The sequence below is a fragment of the Lepidochelys kempii genome, chromosome 7, assembly GCF_965140265.1.
Source record: "Lepidochelys kempii isolate rLepKem1 chromosome 7, rLepKem1.hap2, whole genome shotgun sequence".
NCBI lineage: Eukaryota > Metazoa > Chordata > Testudines > Cheloniidae > Lepidochelys > Lepidochelys kempii.
Window position 1 is genome coordinate 72320776 of NC_133262.1, and position 19955 is coordinate 72340730.

General features: G+C 42.9%; 1 protein-coding gene across 4 annotated transcripts in view; it reads right to left on the reverse strand.

Moving 5' to 3' along the window:
- Window positions 1–19955, reverse strand: part of OGDHL (oxoglutarate dehydrogenase L) — a 109577-nt gene that overhangs the window by 23863 nt on the left and 65759 nt on the right. For all 4 annotated transcript variants that reach the window (XM_073353298.1, XM_073353299.1, XM_073353297.1 and 1 more), the window contains one exon: window positions 8868–8995. In XM_073353298.1, coding sequence (XP_073209399.1) covers window positions 8868–8995 — 128 coding nt within the window. The remainder of the gene's footprint in view (window positions 1–8867; window positions 8996–19955) is intronic.

Consider the following 19955-nt stretch of genomic DNA (forward strand, 5'->3'; position numbering starts at 1 on the left):
GGGTGACATGGTTGAGAACATATGCAATATGGCTAATTTGTTCAAGGCTTATTTGCACATATGCTGTGCTCTACTAGGACAGGGGTAGTCTAACTTTCAGAAGAGACATAAAACTGAAGTCCTGACCCTTGTGGTCATCAACTTTTAATAAGCATAGGGAGCTTAACCCTGTCTCCTGACCAAAATTTTGACCCAGGTAATTAAGTTCTGTATACCAATATTATCTTGAAATTTCAAATGAATATGGTACTCTTCCTTTCTTCCTGTCCTAAACTGTTATTTAATGTAGCTGTGCACCACTAAACACTGTTATACTGTACCCCAGAAGTGGCTGTGTTTAAGGGGAGGCTCAGATGATCCCAACACATATGTATCCTTTACCAGGCTCACAAGGGCATTGGGTGAGGCTTATTCATTTCAGGTTTGCGAAGTGCTTTGAGATCCTTAGATGAAAGGCAAGGTATAAGTGCAAGTTATTAGTTCTGTTCCTGTTCCATGTGCTCTCTCGATCATTCTTTTGTCATTATAGCAGGGATAGGGTGGTGTTAAGCAAAGTGTCAACCTGCACAACCCATTCTGTGTTTTCCCCCACAGCAGTTTGCGTGACTTGTCCCAAGAACTTGCATCTTTCAAGAAACAAAAGTAAGGCTGCAGCTTAATTCGTATGATTTTCAAGTGTCCTAAGGCATGAAAATTAAAATAATCTAGCAAGTGTTTTTGAGATGGCCACACATGACTTATTAGTCTGATGTCAGTAAGCGGAAAACCATAAGGAAAGACTTGCTGCTAGATTTAAAGAAATACACTGGGGACTGGTACTGGGATACACAAGCTCTCTTTTAAATCACTAACTTGAATACAGCCCAGAAGAGCCAGTGAGATCAACAACATCTATTTGGTTTCTGAACCATGGAAATACTGATGCTCAAGAGGTAGGGGAAGCCCCATTATGCCCTCCAACAGTCCCACTATATGGTCTTGTAAGAACCTGGCCCTCAGTTTTTACATTGTATACCTAATTTCCTGCTGCAGTTTTAGTTGGATAATGATATTGGCTATCTCTTCATCTACTAAAAAAATGGTGCAGTGCCATATTCCAACACAGAGATAATGATCTCACCACAGATATGCAGCTCTCTCTACATAAACATAGGGATCATTCACAATGAAAGGTACTGTGGACTTTCAGACTACTATGCTGTAAAGGATTTTATAATTGTTCACTAGGAACAAAATGGTTCAGAAAGCCCTAAGCATCAGCCTTAATCCAAATGACAAAATTAATTCAAACCTTTAAGACTTCCAAAAAAGTTTAAAATCAATAGATTAATATTCTTCCTCACCTTTCCCCGTCAACCATAAAATCATACTGAATTCCATCTCCAGGCCTAAGAAGGTCCAGGAGTCTCTAGTGGTCTATATGTTGTCTTCAAATCTCATGTGTCTGGGAGTTCTGTCTTTTCCCAGCATAAGGCAATACAATCTACTCAGCACTGATGAAGCCTCAACAGGAGTAGTGTGTCCAATTCTGGGCTCCACTGTTTAGGAAAGATGTGGACAAATTGGAAAGAGTCCATAGGAGAGCAACAAAAAGGTTTAGAAAACCTGACCAAAGAGGAAAGGTTAAAAACACTGGGCAGGTTTAGTCTTCAGAAAAGAAGAATGAGAAGGAATATGATAAATCTTCAAATATGTTAAGGGCTGTTCTAAAAAGAGGACAGTCAGTGAGTGCTCTCCATGTCCACTGAAGGTAGGACAAGAAGTAATTGGCTTTATCTGAAGCAAGGGAGATTTAGGTTATATATTAGGAAAAACTTTCAAACTATAAGGATAACTAAGCAATGGAATAGGCTTCAAAGGGAGGTTGTGGAATCCTTGTCATTGCAGGTTTTAAAGAACAGGTTAGATAAACATCTTTCAGGGATGATCTAAGTATGCTTGGTCCTGCCTCAGTGAAGTGGGCTGGATTACATGACCTCTGAAGGTCTCTTCCAGCCCTAAGTTTCTATGATTCTATGACTCTGAGGCACCTGAGACTCTGGGAAAGTCTTAGAATCATGAAGCCAGTATCCAGCCAGAGCTCAACAGAGAGAACCATACTCCCATAAGGAGAATATCATCAATAAGAGGCCTGTGGAGGTTCAAGAGAATGAAGAAAGATGGAAGTATACGCAAAAAAAACACATTTAAAGTAACAAATGAATATGTATTAGTAGGCTGAGTGTGTATAAGGGGCCTGTAAATTATGTCTGCTCTCTTCCTCTATTAACATGTCTAGATAAACTATATTCTGGCCTTCTGCTCAATAAAGGGTTGCCAGGCGTCCTGTTTCAATCAGAATGCCTGGTTGAAAAGGGGCTGTTAAAAGTCCGGTTGGTGGTGCAGCAGGAGCCCGGGGCTTAGACAAGCTTCCTGCTGGTGCGAGGGCAGCCACAGCACACGGAGCCTCACTGATGCACCTAGGGGCTGCAGGGACCTGGTGGTCACTTCCTGGGAGCTGTGGTAAGCACTGCCAGGATCCCCCACCACAACCCTCTGCCCCAGCCCAGAATCCCTTCTGGAGCCTAAACCCCGCAACCCCCCTCACATCCCAACCCCCTGCCCCAGCCCAGAGCCGCTTCCTGCGCCCCAAATCCCTCATCCCCAGACCCACCCCAGAGCCCAAACCCCTAGCCAGAGCCCTCACCACCTCCAAACCCCTTGGCCGCAGCCCCCTCCTGCACCGTAAACCTCTCATCCCCAGCCCCACCTCAGAGCCCGCACCTCCAGCTGGAGCCATCACCCCCACACCTCAACCCCCTGTCCCAGCCCAGAGCCCTCTCCCGCACCCTGAACCTCTCATTTCTGGCCATACCCAGAGCCTGTCCCCACAGCTCAGAGCCCATATTCCCCCCACACACCCTAATCCTCTGCCCCAGCCTGGAGCCCTCTCCCACACCCCAAATCCTTCATCCCCGGCCTCACCCGAGACTGCACCCCCAGCCAGAGCCCTCACCCCCACCCCAGCGAAAGTGAGTGAGGATGGGGTACAGTGAGTGTTGGAGGGAGAGGGGATGGAGCGGGCAGGGGCGGGGCCTCAGAGAAGGGGAGGGCAGGGGTGTTCGGTTTGTGTGATTACAAAGTTGGCAACCCTAGCTTAATACCTTCCCAGAGCAACTCAGTTATGCTTCCAGACTTCCCTATTGCTGAAACTGAATAACCTGCAGCTAAAATACTATCTTTATGAGACTAATTGAATTGCAATAATCCAGCTATAACTAAAACAATACACCCAGGTTAATAGAATGGTAATGCCTAGCTCTTATATGTGCTTTTCATCTTTAGATCTCAACGTACTTTAAAAAGTTTAGTATTATTATCTCAATTAATGTACAGATGGGTACATGAGGCACAGAGAGGGAAGTTCTTTGCTTAAGATCAAGCAGCAGAATAGTGAGAGCCAGGAATTGAACCCACACCTGCCACATCACAGTCTAATGCCCTATCCACTAGGCTGCACTGTAACAAACAAAATCTAAAACAGTAGAAGAAGTGCTCCGAATACAACCCTTAAATGTACACATCCCTCTCACTTTGCATCTGAAAACAAATAGCTTTTTAAAATGCAAAGTAACTAGCCTGTTCTGGTTTTATCACTAAGGCAAATCAGCCTTGTCAGAATATCATTTTAGTGGAGCTATTATACCCCAGGTGCTCCTAACAGGGAAAGCAATAACTTGGCGCAGACCTCACAGCTCTGAACAGGTGCCAGCTCTCTGCTTCTTCACCTGCCAGGGAAACAATTTGTGGTATTGTCATGCAGGCTATTCAATCCATTCTTACTTAATGACCTCTAATCCACAGAAACTAAGGAAATTCCCAAAACGATTTGAGTTCTTGCATGTTTACACAGACACAAATTAAATCCACAATAACTCCTTTTTCCTTCATAGCCACACTGCAATATTAGAGACTTCCAGGACAACCACTCCAAAGCTTCTTGTCGAACAGTGGTTGTGCATGCAGTAGCGGTAATGGGAGAACAAAATAGGGTGACCACACTTCCCGTTTTGGCTGGAACAGTCTTTTTTTTTAAGCCCTGTCCTGGCCGTCCTGACTTTTTTGGCAAAAGTGGGCCTTTGTCCCATTTGCTCTTGCCAAAGGCCCACTTTGATCAAAACATTGAGGAACATGGGTGTGGCTGGGATGAGTAGTGATGCCAGCCTTGCGTGAGGAGGGTGGGGGCAGGCAGGGCTCAGGCGAGCAGCAACTCCCAGTCTGGGGGGGGGGGGGGAGGAGGAGGGGAGGGCGGCTCAGATAAGCAGCACCCCCTTGCCTCGCAAGAGGAGCGGGGATGGCACTCCGGTGAGTGACTTGGGTCAGTCCCCCACTCGGGGAGAGGGAGGGGCCTCAGGCTATCCCCACACAGTGTCCCATTTTCCCTTTGGGAAATATGGTCACCCTAGAACAAAAACTCTGCTCCTCCTTCCATCTTCCTCTCTTGAAGCAGCAAATCCTCAGACTGGGAAAGTTTGCATTTCCCCCCCCCCCCTTGTATTCAGAAGAGGATAGCCCAGAAAGCAGAAGTCACTAACTACTCTGCATAGAAAGCCCTCTTTCCCACCACTCTCTAATAATCAAACAAATACTGCAGAAATAACTGACACCCAACCAGCATCCTGCGTAAGTTAAACCAAAATAAGAGTTTCCACATAGGGATTTGTATCAGTTTAACACAGAGATTTAAGTTAAATTGAGGCAACTATCCCACGTAGGCAAGGCCTTGATTTAGAGGCACAAATACCAGGATGATGAGCAAGATACAATATATCTGCTTTAATATCTGCAGTCCTACTGCAACTTGTAAAGTGAGTAAATAATTGTATATGGACTAGAATAATTAATCCTGTGTCTGTGCAATCGTTGGGTTTCTGTCTCATATATTGTCTTTGGCTATTAATGGTTTTTTTCTTTTGTTTTTACAGGAGTGATTTTACAAAACAGTTTTGTTTGAATATTAACCTTTAAAACAGACTCTTTAAAGTTTCAAAAACACATAAGATAACACTGAACAGTTCCTATTTCTAGCTCTATACAACTTGAACTGGAACAAGGTGTTGATTTCTCTCCTGAGGAAGAATCTATTCCTTGTGCACAAAGCTTTCTGAACACTTAGAAGCTATGACATTACATTAATAAACTATCCATTCAAAAAAAAAAAAATCTTTCCTTAAAAATGTTACTGGCAAAATGGATTAGAATGATAAAGAAGTTATGTTTGATCAAAGTTCTTAATAAAAGAGGTAAACATTCATCTGGAGCTCTCTCATCTGAAAACTATTTCTCTCTATAAATACATATTTGCAAAAGTAAACATTTCCAAGCGCCATGATATATGGTAAATGTTAACAAAATTAATTAAAGTCATTACAGCTAAAGAAAGAGGGAAAGGACTTTATTATATTAAAATTTTAACCCACTCACATACAAGATGGAATTTCTAATAAAAAATTTCTAATTACAAAAATCTGGTTTGTCACACTCACCCACTGTAAATTGCTCTGCCCGTTTTGTTTCCTTCATTATTGGAGACTGCCATAACTATGGCTTTTTAAAATTATGTTATTTTAAAATATCAATATTAGTAATATTAATTTGTGCTCATGTAGTACCCTTCATCCACACACATTTCAGAGGAATTGCAAAACAAATTTTTTTACTGCCCTTCTAAAATGTATAAAAAGAGTCCCATTATTGTTTCCTTGCCACTGTCACACCCTGGAAACATCAGATTTGACAGGTCATATTATACAAGGCTGTACCTTGATCTGCCGGAGTGTCTCCATCTAGATGAGAGAAGACGCCATGCTAATTTAAAAAAATATTGCTTCAGTATTCACTTTTTTCAAAAGCAGACATTGGCTAAGTATTTGTGAATTTATTTAAAACAAACAAACAAAACCACTTCCCTAGTTACAGAACTTGAATTAGTGCACCATTTAAAAACGTACAGGATTAAAAAAAAAAAAATTAGAGCAAAAATATAGGAGAGGATTGCAAAAAAAAAAAAAAAAAATCTTATCCCATATGAAATTCTGCCCTCATGTCCATCTCAAGTAAGTATCAATATACCCATTTTTACAGAGAGACAAACTGAGGCATACAACACTGAAGTGTCCCATCACTGCTCACACACCAAGTCAGGGGAAGAACACAGAAGAGCCCAGGAACCCCCAGCTCCGAGGCCTGTGCTCTAACCACGCTGCCTTGTTCTATCTGAATTTTAACACTGTAGACCCAAATGACAAACACACATTAAAATACAATCCTCAAGATGTTTATACAGCCAAATATCCACGTAACAGATGATAATCTTATTATAAGCCACTGCTATCTATTAACCCTTCATTTTTTCCCTTTTGCTTTCATTTGAATTGTGAAATAGATATGTAATAGTTCTTCATTATTTATCCACAGAGCCAATAAAGCTTCTTGATATATTATTAAATGTATCAATTTTATTTTGTGCTTCACATATCATCCTCTTGCCACCTACAGCTTGTCTGAGTGAGGTCATCCATTCACCCCCAGCTGAAGGTGAAATGTCTGGCCAGTGCCGCAGTATCATTTGATTCACTATGATTAATGCAATTTTTAACAAAGATTTGTGATCTCAATTTATGTAGTAAATTTGGAATAGCACTCAATACACAAGGTTGGAACAGGTTTTTATATCTATATTCCCAGGCATCCATGATTTTACTCATAGCACCGCCTCTCATCAAGTTGTTAATAAATTTGCAAAGCCACATTATATAGCTAAAATCCCTCTTTAGCAAGTGTATACCCTCAAAAGAACCCCACTGCTTTATGATGTAGAGATGGTGTATTTTCAAAGTGCTAATACATGAGAAGATGGAATATTCTGAACCATTTTAATTTCAGTTTGGACTCTGACAGCTTCACAATTCTTTTCCCCATAATCTTTGCTGATGAATTTCTGCATATGTTGCCCAACAGCCTTCTCCTAAAATAGATTTTAAATATAATGACTTCACCATTACCATTAGTCTTTAACAGAAAATTGTAGAAGATAGATGCCTGGGGTGTTTCAGCTCTATGCTCCTTTAGTGATCAGTGTCAACTATTCTCTGGTAGGATTTCTGAATTTGCACCTGCTTTTTTCCTCCCCTCACACCATGCACAATTAGGTTTTAAGCAGCTGACAGGAACAGTGGTGAAGAAGAAGTGGAAGAAAGCATTTTTACAGCAGGTGTGTAATGATGCTACAGTTTGAGCAGACCTGCATGCATGATATTGTAGGCATGGTCGTCATCAGTCTCAACATTAAAAAACCCAACAAAACTTTTCCAGTCCATTTTACATATTTGTGTCATTTTTTTAAAAAATGACACAATGGACCAAATCGTGATCCATCACAGAAGGGCAAAATTTGGATTAGGGTCTATATCGGGGTAGGCAAACTTTTTGGGGGTTGGGATACAGGAGTGGGCTCCGGCTAGGGGTGTGGGCTCTGGGAGGGGGCTGGGGTACAGGACGGTACTCCGGGATGGGACTGAGGTGTTTGGAGGGCAGAAGGGGGATCAGGGCTGGGGCAGGGGGTCAGGGGTGCAGGCTCTGTGCGGTGCTTACTTCAAGCAGCTCCCAGAAGCAGTGGCTTATCCCCACTCCGGCTCCTATGCGGAAGCACAGCCAAACAGGTCTGCGGGCTGCCCCGTCCACAGAAGCCGCCCCTGTAGCTTCCATTGGCTGCAGTTCCTGGCCAGTGGGAGCTGCAGGGGCCGCGTTTGGGGCGGGGGCAGGGTGTGGAGTCCCCTGGCTGCCCCTATGTGTAGGGGCCGGAGGTAGGAAATGCTGTTGTTTCTATGAGCCGCGCGGAGCGGGGCAAGCCCCCGACCCACTCTCCGGCAGGAGCTCGAGGGCCAGATTAAAACGTCTGGTGAGCCGGATGCGGCCCTTAGGCTGAAGTTTGCCCACCTCTGGTCTACATAATAAGATTCCAGGATTGTCACTATCTGTCTCTCTAAAACCTAGAACGTCTGTTAGTGATGGAAATAGCTACAAGCATAGTTGAGAGCTCTTTTTGTTTAGAATATGACCCAGTTCAATAAATCACTGGATTTCAAAGTCCGTTACCATCCAGTTTATAAATTTTCAGCCATTCTGACTGTACCAATTACACCCATGAGGTGTACAGCCACAGCAAGGAATGCATGCCATACCAAGAGACCTAGACCCCAGTGATATCAGAAGTAACACAACCAATCACTACCCTTATTCTGCAGCTAATCTGCATGCAATGATTGCATTGGTTGTGGGAGAGAGAAAGCACAGATGGTGGATTACTACACCCACTGCCACACCAGTGCAATAGCAAGAGCTCTCAGCTATTAGTTGTAATAATAATTTTTAAAACCCCACCTTAATCAAGGAAGGACAAATGACAAACAAAATTACTAGAGTAAATTTGACAAACAAATTTTTCAGGTAGTTCAATAAAAACAAAAAACTGATTAGCAGTCACACTATTTCATTTTCATGCCCTTGCCCGGCACGTTACTACTTAGAACAGAAGCACTAAGTTAGAACAGAAGTGCTAAGTTACAACAAAAAGCTGTTTTTGTTGCATTTCCAGTCTGACCAGCTGCAGGAAGTACTAGAAATCTAAGGGAAGAGTTAAGAGGCTCAGATAAGATCTGAATGTCTGAAATCTTAGCGGAACAGAACCTTTCAATAGGTGCAGGTTCAACCATCTTTAATTTATGATTTAAACAAAATTGCTTTTAATTAGCAGTCATCAATTTCCAGATCTCATTTGAGACATCTTACTTCATAAGAAAACTTCCCAGGCATTTTCCGAGACTTACCTAAAACTCCATACTCCGAAAGGGAGCTATTGCACACAGTGTAGGGGGCTTGCTGTTCCCAGAGGTGATTCATGGGAACACATGTCCTCTTGTCAACTTCTTGATCATGGAGTACATGGTGGCGATGGCTACAAACAGATGTAGATACAAATGATTATTTGGCTATATTTTTTCATATGTTCCCAAAGAGTTTCTAAGATTTAAGAGGTAAATTAATATGTCCTGGCAACTGACTTCAATGGAACTACCTCTTCTATACACCATTATAGCGCCTGTCTGAATCACAGAAGTACCACCATACATAAGGGTAGAGTATTCACATAAAAATAAGTGTTCTTTCACGGGCTATTCACAGTTGGTTTTTCGACACCGGAGAGATTAGAGAGTTGTGAAAATGCATCAGTATCACTGCAGTTTTTGTTAAAAACATTTGTAAAAAGAATAAAAATTTAGAAGATCTTTTACAGTTAATATTCGGTTATTAAAATAGCATTATGCCTTCTCTAGCAGATAGAATACCGTAGTTTTGTTGCTAGGTAATAAGTATGGAAGCTAGACTGGTATTTCTGCACTCCAAACAACATGAAAGATGGACACCATTGCACAGAAGGTAGCCATTTCACAAATTACAACGAGCTGTGAAATTCTATTAGTCCTCTTACTCAAATGACAGTGGTTTGTCTTTTTACAGCAAAGTATCACCTATTGAGTATTTTTAAGGACTAAGACTTAGAACAGTTGCATCCTCTTCCTCACTTTACACTGCCATTCCCACCTTTTACAGCTCTCCAGAACTTCATTAATCAGCATTAGAATGGTGCACCAAGGAACATTATCAAAACAGAGATGACTGAAGTAATTACTGTAATCCATTAACTCCCTGAGCAAGACTAACTGAGTGAATCACACCAATATGTTCAGTTCTACAACCACTAAGGTAAGGAGGGCTATTACACTGATAATAGCTATTATGTGCTGTGTAGCTGCTGATGCTGAACAAATTAGAGACAGACTCTTTCTGTAGTCCTCTGTTCTAATGCATCTTAGCAAAACAGCTCTCATATCTATATAGAAATTAATTAATAGCATAAGAGCAGGGACAGGCGGGATTATTGAAGACAACACTAAAAACAGGATAAAGGGTAGCTCTGAGGCAGGAATGCTCTCTTGATACTACCTCCCTTCCCCTACCCCTGAAACCCACCAGGGGAAAATAAAACTAATATATGGCATGCTTTTGGGGAAGACAATTAAGTTCCCTAGTAGATGCTGACTAGAGTAAGCATAGCTGGAGAGCCACTTCATCAGAATTATACAGACACAAAAATCACGTCTTGATGTTGCACTGACCCTTGGCAGTCTCTCTGCAACTCTTCATGCTGATGCAGATTCAGGTTCCCTCCCTCTACCCCCTGTCCTCCCTCATTCCTAGGTGCTGAAAGAGAAAGGGACTGTACTTTTACCTGCAGCAGTATCCAGCTCCCTTTCTACTGCTAATTATAAACAATATGGAGTGCTGAGGTGGGAAGTAAAAGGCTCATTATAAATTCTACTCTTTTAGCTGATCTGCATGTTTACTAGTGAGAGCTAATGGGATAGTGTCCCCTCAGAGAAGAAACAGGACTCTTAACATTAATATAATGGGGATCCTGCGTGGAGGCCGCTGGATACGGGACAACCCTTTGTATCTTGTTCCAGATCCCTGACTAGCCTCTGTTGCCCAGTGTCACCACAAAGATATGGCTGAGTCCTGGTGTGAACCAAACAGTTATGGAAAGTACTGTTGACTACACTACTGCTAACACCTTAGGAAGCTACAAGATAGCAAAAACAATAATGAACAACTGCCCTGATGTTCTCATTATGGCAATACAGTACTTCTAAAATACTAATTGCATATCTCTCAAATTTTACTTAATTTGATTTTTATAGTAATCACAGGTTGAAGCAAGGGTACACTGGATACAATCACAGTTGCCAACTTTCACATGGTAAATAAACACCCCAACTTTCACAATAAGCCAAAAATCAAGCTAATCCAATTTAAAAAAAAAAAAAAAAAGGCCAAAACAAGCCAATCCCTAAGAATCCCAATACTCTATAAAAAGAAAAGAGAAGGAGTACTTGTGGCACCTTAGAGACTAACCAATTTATTTGAGCATAAGCTTTTGTGAGCTACAGCTCACTTCATCGGATGTATGTATAAAGTGAGCTGTAGCTCACAAAAGCTCATGCTCAAATAAATTGGTTAGTCTCTAAGGTGCCACAAGTACTCCTTTTCTTTTTGCGAATGCAGACTAACACGGCTGTTACTCTGAAACTAATACTCTATGATACTAGATCCCCTCAGCGTGCAGCCTGGGACTGTGGTGGGCCTGCTGTGCACCCCTGACTCTCTCCCCCCTTGCCGGGAGCCAATAAAAAAAAGAAGCAACAAGCTACAAGCCAAAAACTAGCCAACAAGCAACTCACAAACTAATTAAGCCAAAAACAAGCCCAATTTCTGCATTTTTTTCAAGGGTTTGGCATGTCTGGATAAGGCTCATTCCTCAATCTCTTGTAGAAGGACTTGTTCTAATATCAATGCATGGGAATTTTGGGAAACTCCTGTTAATGATTATGGGAGTGACACACATTTATTATAACACATCAGGTCACATAATCAGTGAACAACAGACAAGATTTATTTAAAGCTACACAGACTCTTAGCTGTGCCCCCATGCCTAGAAAATGTTTCTGCCTCTTTCCCCTGCTGAAAATCAGTCTGAATATTACATGTTAAGCCGTACAAATTTCTACAGGGATTTTTTTTTCCACACTTCTTTTTAAATACCATCATTTGATATACTATGACCTAGCCTGATTTTTGGGAGTACTTTCTAATTTCATTCCATATTGTCCAGCTGTTCCTAATCAATTGCAATTAAGATATACAGTCATTCCACTCTAGCAAAAGCACTTGACAGATCCTTCCCGCTGCTGCAGGCAAACATGAGCTTAACAGTAAAGCAAGAGCAGGCTACCATAAATCAAACAGTTATGATCATGGAAGACTTTAGTGTTCAACACCACAAGCATTTATGTTATTTCATTTTTACTAGGGCTGTCAATCAATCACAGTTAACTCATGTGATTAATGAAAAAAATGCAATTAAGAATATTAATCGCGATTAATCACATTTTTAATCGCACTGTTAAACAATAGAATACCAATTGAAAATGTATTAAATATTTTTGGATGTTTTTCTACATTTTCAAATATGTTGATTTCAGTTACAACACAAAAAATAAAGTGTACACTGCTCACTATATTTATTTTTTATTACAGATATTTGCACTATAAAAATGACAAAAGTAGTAGTATTTTTCAGTTCACCTCATACAAGTATTGTAGGCAATCTCTATCATGAAAGTGCAACTTACAGATATAGATTTTTTTTGTTTACGTAACTGCACTCCATAACAACAATGCAAAACTTTAGAGCCTAGCAGTCCGCTCAGTCCTACGTCTTGTTCAGCCAATCAATAACAGAAACAAGTTTGTTTACATTTATGGGAGGTAGTGCTGTCCGGTTCTTATTTACAATGTCACCCGAAAGTGAGAACAGGCATTCACATGGCATCACAGATCAGCTAAACATTCATATGCTTCTTTCTGCTTCGACCACCATTCCAGAGAACATGCTTTCATGCTGATGATGCTTGTTAAAAAAAATGCATTAATTAAATTTGTGACTGAACTCCTTGGAGGAGAATTGTAGGTCTCCTGCTCCACGATTTTGCCTGCATTCTGCCACGTATTTTGTGTTATCCTTGTCTCAGATGACGACTCAGCATATGTTGTTTGATTTAAGAATACTTTCACTGCAGATCTGACAAAACACAAAGAAGGTTCCAATATCAGATTTCTAGAGATAGCGATAGCACCCAAGGTTTAAGAACCTGAAGTGCCGTCCAAAATCTGAGAGGGATGAGGTGTGGAGCATGCTTTCAGAAGTCTTAAAAGAGCAACACTCTGATGGAGAAACTACAGTACCTGAACCACCAAAAAAGAAAATCAGCCTTCTGTTGGTAGCATCCGACTCAGATGAGGAAAATGAACACGCGTCGGTCTGCACTGCTTTGGATCATTATTGAGCAGAATCCGTCATCAGCATGAACACACGTCCTCTGGAATGGTGGTTGAAGCATGAAGAAACATATGAATCTTTAGCGCATCTGACACAAATATCTTGCAACGCCAGCTACAACAATGCCATGCAAATGCCTGTTCTCACTTTCAGGGATACTGTAAACAAGAAGCGGGCAGCATTATCTCCTGCAAACGTAAAAAAAAATTGTTTGAGCGATTGACTAACAAGAAGTAGGACTGAGTGGACTTGTAGGCTCTAAAGTTTTACATTGTTTTGTTATGGAGTGCAGTTATGTAATAAAAATAAATCTACAATTGTAAGTTGCACTTTCAGGATAGAGATTGCACCACAGTACTTGTTTGAGGTGAATTTAAAAATACTATTTCTTTTGTTGGTCATTTTTACAGTGCAAATATTTGTAATCAAAAATAAATATAAAGTGAGCACTGTATACTTTGTATTCTATGTTGTAATTGAAATCAATAATATTTGAAAATGTAGAAAACATCCAAAAATATTTAAATAAATGGTATTGTATTACTTTTTTTAAAATCACACAACAGCCCTGATTTTCCAAAAGGCTGATTAATAAATTCCAGTGCTATAATCAGATAGAGTAGGAGCCTCATGTCACTTAAGAGAAGTCATTTAAACTAGCAAGTGGTTTTGTGTTCCCTATAGGTATGTCTACACTGCAGCTGTCAGGTGCAATTCCCAGTGTGATCACACAGACGTGTACTAGCTCCGCTCAAGCTAACGCACTAAAAATAGCATGGACATTGCAGCTCAGGCTGGCATCCAAGCTTGGACCCTGGGGGTCAAGTGAGCTTGGAGTCAGGTGGCTTGTCCAAGTGGTTACCTGTGTCACAATGTTAAAACTGCTAGTTTTAGAGTACTGAGTCTGTCTACTCACACTGGGAACCACACCCAACAGCTGCAGTTTAGACATACCCTATGTGGCTACGCAGCCACTAAGTTATTTACTTCCTTACACTTGCATTGAAATCAGGCTGTTTGTTCTAAAAAGAAAATTATCCCACAAGCTATATTACAGAATCAGGATGTTGCCTTGTTGCAGGTCTATGCAAGAATGCCACTATATTAATCATCACCTTAAGAGAGCTGAATAATGCCCTGATTCTACAAAGAACTGAGCACCTTAACTCCTACCTGAATTTAAGGAGAGCTGGGGTGCTGAGCATCTCCCTGGATGTGCTGAGCACCTTACGAAAACAGATCCTAACACTGAAGCTAGGAAGATAAATCCACTGAAAGTATCTCTTTTTAAAAAATGCTTGCCCCAATGATTCTGTTAAAATGACAGTAAAAGAACAAGGGGGAGAAGAAAGCCTCAAAGGTCTGATAGTAAATGAAGTTAAGCAGAAACATGTGGAGCTGCATACCAGAAGGAAACAGGCTAACAGGCCAAATTGGTTCATCGTGAGTTACTGTAGGCAATCACAATTAAGCATAGGGCAGCTGCTAGTTCATCCACTACCAGCAATGGGCTTCGCATCAAAGGATTCAATTAAATACATCATTAAGATTTTATTCCATTGAGAGTCAGATCGGGACAGGGGCACCACTTACATTTTGTCAAGCAATCGAATTCTGTATTCATTCAGGTCTAAGGCCCTGTGTAAACCATGATTCTGCCTCCCCATTGTTGTGGGGGGAAAATCATAGTATTGAGCTAATTCAACTGCTTGTGGCAGGGATTGGGAGTGTGGGGGGGTATCACTATGTGCCACCATCCATCTGGCTCAGCTCCAACCCAGACCGCTGCTTCCTGCCTGTTTGGTTGGCCAGTGTGGAGAGAGGAGTGGCATTGAAAACATGCAGTAATTAGGAGCCCCACACCAGCTCCCAGCAGGCTCGGGAGAGAGACCGCTTGAAGCATGGGGATAATATTGCTCCATCTTGTCTAATGACATAGTGCAAAGCTACAGTGTTGTCTGTCTGCATTTGTATTGTGGGTCCCTGAAGAGGAGGTGGGAATGCTTTGCATGCCAGGTAGCTGGCTCTGAGCTTTAAAACATTTCTATGAAGGAGAGTTTCCTGAGAGGACCACAAGCCTGAATTTGAAGCTGATCTAGGTAAACCGCCCCACCCCACATGGAAACATCTGTTACCAGAGTCTTGGCAGGTAGAAATGCTTAGAAGAGTACAGTATCATGCATCTGAGGAGATCCTTCCACCAGTTTAAATGAGGAAAGGATTTCTTGGGGGACCATGACCACCACATGCACGGTGGTCTTAGGCAGATACAGATTTCAACCACTCTTGCATAGAGCATAGGTGAAGTCTGGCATGCTGTGTAACAAGTGCATTAGGTCACAGAAATAAGAGCCATGTTTCACTGATGTTCTTGGGTGGGCTTGGAGCTGGTTGATGAGACCTACTATGGTATGAAATCTCTGCTGTGAGAAGTAGGCCTTGTTGTCCTGAAGTCTAATACCACTTCTGTGAGCTACGCTCTGAGTCTGAGTCAGTGTGGATTTCTCTCTCGACTTAATGGTAGACTTGTATCCCTTGTCTCTTTAGATGAGCTGCCAGGACTGCTGAATATTCTTGATGCTGTAGAAAAGACCAAAGAGTAGGACTTGTACTGGTCGAGAGATGTGCCTACCAGGAATCTGAGGTTTTTGCTATGGGCCAGATGGATTGATATACGGAAATAGGCATCTTGCATGATGAGAGCAGCAAACCAGCTCCGAAGATCCAAAAAGGGGATTTCAGAGGCAAAAGTCACCATCCTGAAGTTGAAATGTCAAATGAAGATTTTGATATGCCAAAGGTCCCAGATGGGGTGCAAATCCCCTTTCCCTTTTTGAATAAGAGGGAAAAAAAAAAGGAATAAAAATAGCTGCTCCTGAACTTCAAGGTCCCATTGCTCCAATTTGTAGAAGGGGTCTACTTGTTTTAACAGTCAGAAGAAGGGTACCCAAAAAAGAGATCCAGAAACTAGGGAGAGGTGGTAAGGAACTGGAACTGAATAGGATACCTCTTGCTTATGATCTCCAGGACCCAGCGATCTGAGGTAATCCTAGCCCAAACTAAAAAAGCCTTTCTGAAAATAAAAAAGGCAGCTGTCCAGAGGTGGTAGAAGAGGTGTAAGAATGCAAAAAAATTCTCTGGTAGTTCTATCAGGTTCTCAATGATGGCATCAAACCTGCAGCCAGGGGGAAGTCCTAGACTGCGAGGGAGCAGAAAAGACAGCAGAGGGTTGGTCATGATGGAATATCTGTCTCACCCTCAGTGGCTCTGAGGTCCTCTATGGCTGATTGTAACATTGGATATAGGTACTGGCTAAAAGACTGCTCTTGCGGTGATCATTTTCTCCTTGTGGTTGGGACACAAAGACCCTGTAACAGGGTGCTTGGAGGGCCAGGCAGCCTAGTTGTTGGTGCACCTGACCTCTAGGCAAGGTGCCTAAGTCTTTTACGTGGTGGGGTAGGGGGACCCAGGCCCTCCCTCTCCACCTGGTGCCATCTCAGGGTCCCATGTGAGCCAACCCCTGAACAGGGGGACCTCTCAGCAGGGAGTCTAAATCCACTGCCCTGGGCTACTTCTTAGCACTGTCCCTTCAGTTTGGGGTGTGGCCCCTATAGTCCAAGTCACTGGAGTGACTTGCCTCCAGTAGCACCCCCTCATGGACTTGCTGCAGTGCCCTGCTGTTGTGTCAGGTTCCTTTGGGTGAGGCAGCCATAAGTTTAGTGAGGCCAAACTCCACAATGTCCCTGTGCTTCAATCACCCATCTACCTCAGTTGCTGGAGGCTCCTAGGTCTCCTCCACAGTCTCCCTTGGCTGGGAAGACAGTGCTTCCTCCCTGGTGGAAGCCTTGGCTGGCAGGCTAGTGACCCTTCCTTTCACCTAGGGAGGCAGCTAGTTCATGCCTCTTCACTGGTCAGATTCAGATTGAGCCAGGTTCTCTCTTATTCTCTCCCCTCCAGGCCTGCCATTGGCTACAGGTATAATGGAGCGGGACTAGCTGGGCCCAAAGGCTCTCTTTAACCCCTGCCATGCTGGTTGGCAGTTTCTCCATTTCATCAGAGGCCCAAAGAGCTCAGAACCATCCTTGAATCTTTGAAGGAATGGAGGGCATCATCTGTATAATGTTAAATAGTTCGTTGCCCTCAAATTGGAGGGCCTTGATAGTGGCTTGGACCTCCCTGGGCATCCTTGAGGACTGAAGCCATGTTGACCTCCTCATGGCTAATGCAGTGGCCATAGTGCACACCAGTGTCAGACATGTCCAGCACAGCCTGTAATGAAGTTTAGGCAGTCAACTGTCCCTCTACCGTGATAGACTTAATCCTGGTACTCCTTCGGAGGACAACTTAACCCCGTATATTTGGAGAGAATATTTAACCACCTTCATATGGAGGCTAGCAGATGAATACACTTTGTGGCCCGAGACATCCAATTTTGTTGGGTCCTTCTCTCTTGGTATGGACTTTGGAGGTCTCTGCTGTCTTGATCCCTCTTGAGCAGCAGCCACTATGTTTGAAGAAAAAGTGACATACTGAACACCACTCCAGGATACGTCCTTTTCCCTCGCAGTGGAGGGCATCAGGAATGCCCATTGTTAATAGACATATAAGCATCATGTGAGGGACAAGTCTCAAATCCTGGAGATTTAGCCTCTGCCACTAGATTTATATATACTAGATTTAGCTAGTATCCCTGCATGAGGGAAGAGGAGCTAGCCTAACTGAAGCTTATCTAAGGAAAAATTATGGTCTTCAGTTTGAACTCCACTGCCCTGCCCTCAGGTGACAAACGGTCATCCCCACCCCGTAGATTCCTTTGCAAATTTGAAAGTCCCATTCCTGTTTGCTCGGTGACGCGTGCAGTGGTCTCAGCGCATCTTTCCAGGTGGCCATGCCTGGTTCACGCACCCAGCGATCCCCCGCTTGGAGCAATGCTGAGCTGCTGGACCTCATCTGCATTTGGGGAGAGGAAGCTGTGCAGTCCCAGCTGCGCTCCTGCCATGGGAATTATGATACCTACAGACAGATTTCACTATGCATGACAGAAAGGGGCCATGACCAGGACACATTGCAGTGTAGGGTAAAAGTGAAGGAGCTGCGAATGCCTACCACAAGGCATGGGAGGCAAACTACCACTCCGGTGCTGTGCCCACGAGCTGCCGGTTCTACAAAGAGCTGGACACAATACTCGGTGGCGATCACCTCCACTGCAAAGGCCCCTGTGGCTATTTCATTGGCTCACGTGCCAGTCGAGAGTAGACCAAGCCAGGAGGAGGAAATCATGGACAAATAGAGGGAGTGGGACCCAGAGGCAGAGGATGACTCGGAGGTCAGAGATGCATGCCCAGGAGCTCTTTTCTACCCTGGAGGAGCCTAGCCAACCACAGCAGTCGGATCTTGGTGAAGTGCAAACAGGAGAGGAGGTCTTGTGGCTCATGTGTGCTTGCCTGGGGTGAGCCAGTTAGTGACAGGTGTGAGAGTACAGGCTGTGTTTTAAAGCACTGAACTAGTGTTGTCTGTGTTGCAAACAATATCGCTTCTGTAAAATGTTGCATTTAAACTTATAGATTCATAGATTCATAGATATTTAGGTCAGAAGGGACCATTATGATCATCTAGTCTGACCTCCTGCACAATGCAGGCCACAGAACTTCACCCACCACTCCTAAAAAAGACCTCACACCTATATCTGTGCTATTGAAGTCCTCAAATTGTAGTTTGAAGACCTCAAGGAGCAGAGAATCCTCCAGCAAGTGACCCATGCTACAGAGGAAGGCGAAAAACCTCCAGGGCCTTCCAATCTGCCCTGGAGGAAAATTCCTTCCCGACCCCAAATATGGCGATCAGCTAAACCCTGAGCATATGGGCAAGATTCATCAGCCAGATACTACAGAAAATTCTTTCCCGGGTAACTTGGATCTTACCCCATCTAAAAACCCATCACAGGCCATTGGGCCTATTTACCATGAATATTTAATTACCAAAACCATGTTATCCCATCATACCATCTCCTCCATAAACTTATCGAGTTTAATCTTAAAGCAAGATAGATCTTTTGCCCCCACTACTTCCCTCGGAAGGCTATTCCAAAACTTCACTCCTCTGATGGTTAGAAACCTTCGTCTAATTTCTAATCTAAATTTCCTAGTGGCCAGTTTATATCCATTTGTTCTTGTGTCCACATTGGTACTGAGTTTAAATAATTCCTCTCCCTCTCTGGTATTTATCCCTCTGATATATTTATAGAGAGCAATCATATCTCCCCTCAACCTTCTTTTAGTTAGGCTAAACAAGCCAAGCTCCCTGAGTCTCCTTTCATAAGACAAGTTTTCCATTCCTCGGATCATCCTAGTAGCCCTTCTCTGTACCTGTTCCAGTTTGAATTCATCCTTCTTAAACATGGGAGACCAGAACTGCACACAGTATTCCAGGTGAGGTCTCACCAGTGCCTTATATAACGGTACTAAAACCTCCTTATCCCTACTGGAAATACCTCTCCTGATGCATCCCAAGACGACATTAGCTTTTTTCACAGCCATATCACATTGGCAGCTCATAGTCAACCTATGATCAACCAATACTCCAAGGTCCTTTTCCTCCTCCGTTACTTCTAGTTGATGCGTCCCTAGCTTATAACTAAAATTCTTGTTATTAATCCCTAAATGCATGACCTTACACTTCTCACTATTAAATTTCATCCTATTCCTATTACTCCAGTTTACAAGGTCATCCAGATCCTCAACTTCACAGAGATGACCTTGGGAGGCCAGCCTCCCTTATCGGCAGCAGAATGGCTGCGCAGAATTAGCAACTGGCCACGAAGAACTAAGGAGGACTTTCTCCATGAGGTTATGATGCACTCTGCTGCTGAGAAACAGGAATTGAAGGAAAGGCGGGACAGCAAGAAGAGGGAACGAAAGGAGAACGCGGCACACCAGAAAGAAGTGGAGCGGTTCTTAAA